General features: G+C 42.7%; 1 protein-coding gene across 2 annotated transcripts in view; it reads left to right on the forward strand.

Moving 5' to 3' along the window:
• aebp1a (AE binding protein 1a) overlaps window positions 1-1,464 on the forward strand; it is a 30,644-nt gene extending 29,180 nt beyond the window's left edge. The window contains exons 19-20 of one of the 2 annotated variants that reach the window (XM_030742780.1): window positions 302-401; window positions 499-1,464. In XM_030742780.1, the coding sequence (XP_030598640.1) occupies window positions 302-401; window positions 499-1,067 (669 nt within the window). In that variant the 3' untranslated portion in view covers window positions 1,068-1,464. The remainder of the gene's footprint in view (window positions 1-301; window positions 402-498) is intronic. The other variant, XM_030742781.1, reaches the window with a different exon arrangement.
• Window positions 1,465-6,675: the final 5,211 nt, after the last annotated feature.

Below are 6,675 nucleotides of genomic sequence, written 5' to 3' on the forward strand. Positions count from 1 at the left end.
ATATTAGTCTCTGCACTGTATATTTTGTAAGCTCTAATATCTCTGTATATTTGCAATTTGTATACTTGTATATTGTCTTATAGTTTTTATACTTATTTGTTTTTTGTTTTTTTTTTTTCCTGTAAGCACGAAGTACCGCAGCAATTTCCTAATGCTGTGAACCTGTTCACCCATATGGCAATAAAAACCTTCTGATTCTGATTCTGATTCTGATTCTGATATTGAAATGAATATGTTCGCAGTTGTCTACATAGCGTGAAATTTCCTTAAGATTCACAGTGATGTGCTTTGTTCTGTGCAGGTACATCGAGGAATAAAGGGTATTGTGAGAGATGTAGATGGAAATCCACTGCCTAATGCCACTGTATCTGTGGAAGGAGTACGGCATGATGTTAAAACTGGTATACTATATATATAGTGTTTCAGATTATGAAGATCCAGTCATTAGTTTACAGCATTTATTAACATTATCTTTTTAATGTGACTATTTGATTATAGCTGTGGGTGGGGATTACTGGCGACTGCTGAATCCTGGAGAGTACAGGGTAACGGCCAAAGCTGATGGCTACACCCCTCAGACACGGCTCTGCATGGTGGGCTACGACTCTGGAGCCACACCCTGCAGTTTCACCTTAGTCAAATCCAACTGGGACCGCATCAAGCAAATCATGGCGCTCCATGGCAAAAGGCCCATTCGGCTCATCACCAAAACGAATGTAGTCAAAACAACTGCAGCCAGCACTGTGGCAGCCCCCAGCATCGACACAGAGACTGAAAACACTCACGACCCAGCACGACTTAGACGGCTCCGGCTCATGCGTTTACGCAGGCTGCGTTTGCAGAGGTTACGAGCCAATCTTAGAACCACCCCTGTGACAACAACGACATCAACCATCACCACCACAACAACAACCACTACCACACTACCACCTGAAACCGAGAGAACAACCTCCTGGTATGACGCTTGGTTTCCTGTGGATGAATGGTCCACTGAGAACCCGTTCGATAGCGTTGTCTTTGACTCAGTGCCCACACAAGACTATCCTTTTGAATACACTATAGACTGATTACTGCACGCACAAACCCAGATCTATCTTATAGAAAGTTCATGCTAACCAAATTTGCTGCAAGATCACAGCTTTAAAACTTAAAAACACTTTTAATTATTTAGCTTCCCCAAAATTATGACTTATTGGCAGCATTGTATATTGAGGGTTACAGCCTGAGGAACAAATATTTCTTGGAGAGAAGTAATGAGGAAATGGAAGTCTCTGCTGAGCAAAGACTACACAGTACACATTTAGTTAGCTCTATGTTAATAAATGAAACACACATGAAAAATAATACTAGACTAGGTCTGTCTTCATGTTTGTTTAATGGCTTCACAGAGTAATTTCTGGCTTCAGTTAAACTGATTTATTGTACTGCTGAATGCATTGGATTAAAATGAAGTTATTTTCTAAATGACCATAGTCTGTCTTGATTTATGGTTTAAATAAAGTCAATAACTGTTCACTCACAGGGAAATGTGTCAGCTCTAGATTAAATTATTTATATAACCATTGCTTGTTTACATTCATCTTGTAAACTATGCTTTTGGCTGCAGTTGAGATCCTTTTACAGATTGTAAAAAGTGATGACGTAAGTGGTAAAAGGGTCTATTGTGTCTGGAAACAGTTTGACTCCAAGGCACTTTTTCATGGGCATGCTTGTGTCCCATTAACAAAGGCCAGAGCTTGTCAGCTGAAAGGCCAGCAGTTCTTTTGATTATTCTTTGTGAATAAACCTGTGGTCTTTGACGGGAGGCTGACAGGAGATCAGAGTGCTAGACAACCTTCCCCTGACTTGACTGGATGTTAATACACATCTACACAAATCACTCTAACATTAGCAAGTAAACAAGCTAATTACTTTATGATCTTAACAGATAGGTTTTCTTTTATCACCTTGACCAACAATTGTGATGTAGGGGAATTAGTGTAGTGTGAAGAAAATCTTAATAATTCATTTATTTATTCGTTCATCCACTTGAATAACACAAGTAAGTTGAACAGGTTCAGACTGCACCAGCAATTTCAGTTCAGCATGGTTGAGAAATCACTTGGTTGATTGAATGTACTACATACAGGGGTTGGACAATGAAATTGAAACACCTGGTTTTAGACCACAATAATTTATTAGTATGGTGTAGGGCCTCCTTTTGCGGCCAATACAGCATCAATTCGTGTTGGGAATGACATATACAAGTCCTGCACAGTGATCAAAGGGAGTTTAAGCCATTCTTCTTGCAGGATAGTGGCCAGGTCACGACGTGATGCTGGTGGAGGAAAATTTTCCTGACTCGTTCCTCCAAAACACCCCAAAGCGGCTCAATAATATTTAGATCTGGTGACTGTGCAGGCCATGGGAGATGTTCAACTTCACTTTCATGTTCATCAAACCAATCTTTCACCAGTCTTGCTGTGTGTATTGGTGCATTGTCATCCTGATACATGGCACCGCCTTCAGGATACAATGTTTGAACCATTGGATGCACATGGTCCTCCAGAATGGTTCGGTAGTCCTTGGCAGTGACGCGCCCATCTAGAACAAGTATTGGGCCAAGGGAATGCCATGATATAGCAGCCCAAACCATCACTGATCCACTCCCATGCTTCACTCTGGGCATGCACCAGTCTGGGTGGTACGCTTCGTTGGGGCTTCTCCACACCGTAACTCTCCCGGATGTGGGGAAAACAGTAAAGGTGGACTCATCAGAGAACAATCACGTTGTCCACAGCCCAAGATTTGCGCTCATTGCACCATTGAAACCGACGTTTGGCATTGGCACGAGTCACCAAAGGTTTGGCTATAGCAGCCGGGCCGTGTATATTGACCCTGTGGAGCTCCCGATGAACAGTTTTGGTGGAAACAGGAGAGTTGAGGTGCACATTTAATTCTGCCATGATTTGGGCAGCCGTGGTTTTAAGTTTTTTGGATACAATCTGCGTTAGCACCCAAACATCCCTTTCAGACAGCTTCCTCTTGCGTCCACAGTTAATCCTGTTGGATGTGGTTCGTCCTTCTTGGTGGTATGCTGACATTACCCTGATACCATTGCTCTTGATACATCACAAAGACTTGTTGTCTTGGTCACAGATGCGCCAGCAAGACGTGCACCAACAATTTGTCCTGTTTTGAACTCTGGTATGTCACCCATAATCTTAATGAAAGCAAAACCGAGGTCATATGCTTTGGTAAATTTGACCCCTCAAGCTACTCCTCTGGCACTCCGAGTCATTTGGCTCCTCACTGTCGTGATGCTGTGAAAAATCTGGGTGTCATTTTAGATAGTAGTTTTAAAATGGAGAAGCAAGTAAGTGCTGTTACCAAAATCAGTTTTTACCAACTCAGAGTCATTGCCAAGGTAAAACCTTATCTCCCACAGCAGGACCTGGAAAAAGTTATTCATGCTTTTATTACTTCCCGCCTGGACTACTGTAATTCTCTGTACTTTGGCATAGATCAATCATCTGTGCGCCGCCTGCAGGTAGTCCAGAATGCGGCAGCTCGTCTTTTAACCGGTTTAAAAAAGCATGAACACATTACCCCAGTCCTGTCATCCCTTCACTGGCTCCCTGTCCGTTTTAGAATCGATTTTAAGATTTTATTGCTTACTTTTAAAGCCTTAAACGGACTGGCACCTTTGTATCTGTCTGAGCTGCTTCACTGTCACACCCCTGTAAGAGCTCTGAGGTCATCGAACCAGCTGCTCTTACAGAGGCCTAAAACCAGACTAAAACAGAGAGGTGATCGAGCTTTTGCAGCAGCAGCACCAAAGCTATGGAACGATCTACCTCTCCATATTCGCACAGCTCAGACGATACACACATTTAAATCTCTATTAAAAACACATTTCTTTTCCTTGGCATTTGGCTGCAGTGCTACCTCCTTTTAGATGATTGTTTTATGGTATTTTATGGTACTTGTTTTAAACGTTTTAATTTTTAATTTTCTTATGTTATTTATTGTTCTTAATGTTTTTATTTATTTATTTTTATTTTATTATTTTATTTATTTATTTATATATTTTTATTTTTATTTAGTATAGTCCTTGGGGTTACAGATCTTGTACAGCACTTTGGTCAACGTCGTTGTTTTAAATGTGCTTTATAAATAAACTTGACTTGACTTGACTTGACTTGACCCATAATGTTGTGTGCATTGCAATATTTTGAGCAAAACTGTGCTCTTACCCTGCTAATTGAACCTTCACACTCTGCTCTTACTGGTGCAATGTGCAATTAATGAAATGACAGGCGTCTCAGTTTCATTGTCCAACCCCTGTATATCCAGCTGTTTTGCAAATACATCATGTTCATTTTTCATTAATATTTTAATCTGGTTGTAGATATTGACAGTTAACCACATCACACACTGCGCTAGCCTTTTAATTCTACTGTGGTTTCTTTTCTTTTTTTTTTTATATACACTGCTCAAAAAAAAAAAAAAAATCAAGGGAACACTCAAATAACACATCCTAGATCTAAATGAATGAAATATTCTCATTGAATACTTTTGTTCTGTACAAAGTTGAATGTGCTGACAACAAAATCACACAAAAATCATCAATGGAAATCAAATTTATTAACCAATGGAGGCCTGGATTTGGAGTCACACACAAAATTAAAGTGGAAAAACACACTACAGGCTGATCCAACTTTAATGTAATGTCCTTAAAACAAGTCAAAATGAGGCTCAGTATTGTGTGTGGCCTCCACGTGCCTGTATGACCTCCCTACAACACCTGGGCATGCTCCTAATGAGGTGGCAGGTGGTCTCCTGAGGGATCTCCTCCCAGACCTGGACTAAAGTATCCGCCAACTCCTGGACAGTCTGTGGTGCAACGTGACGTTGGTGGATGGAGAGACATGATGTCCCAGATGTGCTCAATCGGATTCAGGTCTGGGGAACAGTCGGGCCAGTCCATAGTATATAATATTAGTATATATAGTATATAATGCCTTCATCTTGCAGGAACTGCTGACACACTCCAGTCACATGAGGTCTAGCATTGTCCTGCATTAGGAGGAACCCAGGGCCAACCGCACCAGCATATGGTCTCACAAGGGGTCTGAGGATCTCATCTCGGTACCTAATGGCAGTCATGCTACCTCTGGCGAGCACATGGAGGGCTGTGCGGCCCTCCAGAGAAATGCCACCCCACACCATTACTGACCCACTGCTTTCATCTGTGAAGAGCACAGAGCACTAGTGGCGAATTTGCCAGTCCTGGTGTTCTCTGGCAAATGCCAAGCGTGCTGCATGGTGTTGGGCTGTGAGCACAACCCCCATCTGTGGACGTCAGGCCCTCGTACCATCTTCATGGAGTCGGTTTCTAACCGTTTGTGCAGACACATGCACATTTGTGGCCTGCTGGAGGTCATTTTGCAGGGCTCTGGCAGTGCTCCTCCTGTTCCTCCTTGCACAAAGGTAGAGGTAGCAGTCCTGCTGCTGGGTTGTTGCCCTCCTACGGCCTTCTCCACGTCTCCTGGTAGCGCCTCCAGCCTCTGGACACTACACTGACAGACACAGCAAACCTTCTTGCCACAGCTCGCATTGATGTGCCATCCTGGATGAGCTGCACTACCTGAGCCACTTGTGTGGGTTGTAGAGTCCGTCTCATGCTACCAGGAGTGTGAAAGCCCCACCAACATTCAAAAGTGACCAAAACATCAGCCAGAAAGCATAGGTACTGAGAAGTGGTCTGTGGTCCCCACCTGCAGAACCACTCCTTTATTGAGTGTGTCTTGCTAATCCGGTCTATGACGTAGAATTCCATTTCCGGGTCCAAACTCTCCTGTGTTCAATACTCAGCAATGCTGTGTCACTCGTTGTTTTGACCGATAAGAATGTAATAGTGAACAGTGACTGGGCTGCCATTGCTGTCCATTTATGGGCATCTGGACCCAGAAGTGACGTCGGACTTAAAGACCGGATAGCCAATAATTTCCACCAGCTGTCTATTCCATTTGCACAACAGCATGTGAAATTGATTATCAATCAGTGTTGCTTCCTAAGTGGACAGTTTGATTTCACTGAAGTTTGATTTACTTGGAGTTATATTATGTTGTTTAAATGTTCCCTTTATTTTTTTGAGCAGTGTACAATCTAGAAGGTCTGGGTTCTATCCCACCTTGGCCCAGGCCTCTCCCTCTCTCTCTGTGTGGAGTTTGCAAGTTGTCCCCGTGTCTGCGTGGGTTTCCTCCCACAGTCCAAAGACATGCAGTTACTGGGGTTAGGTTAATTGGCCACTCTAAATTGCTCATAGGTACGAATGTGTGTAAAAGGTTTTGTCTCTTGGTGTTACCCCTGCGACAGGCTTGCGACCTGTTCAGGGTGTACCATGCCTTTCGCCCTATGACAGATGGGATAGGCTCCAGCCCCCTCCCGTGACCCTGAACAGGATAAGCGGAAGATAATGGATGGATGGACCACTCAAAAGTTTGTACACAATCACAGATTCTGGGTATTTATAATTTAATTTTAATATTCAAGGTGTAGGCCTGTTTTTTTTTTTTTTTTTGAGCTTATCAGAAAACAGCTTTTTAAAGATAAAGTCTTCTGGGGACAGCCGCATTTCAAACAATGTCAGTCTTAATTACCTGCAGCAGTAACAGTAATCTATATACAGCA

This window comes from Archocentrus centrarchus, chromosome 12 (genome assembly GCF_007364275.1).
Source record: "Archocentrus centrarchus isolate MPI-CPG fArcCen1 chromosome 12, fArcCen1, whole genome shotgun sequence".
Classification (NCBI taxonomy): domain Eukaryota; kingdom Metazoa; phylum Chordata; class Actinopteri; order Cichliformes; family Cichlidae; genus Archocentrus; species Archocentrus centrarchus.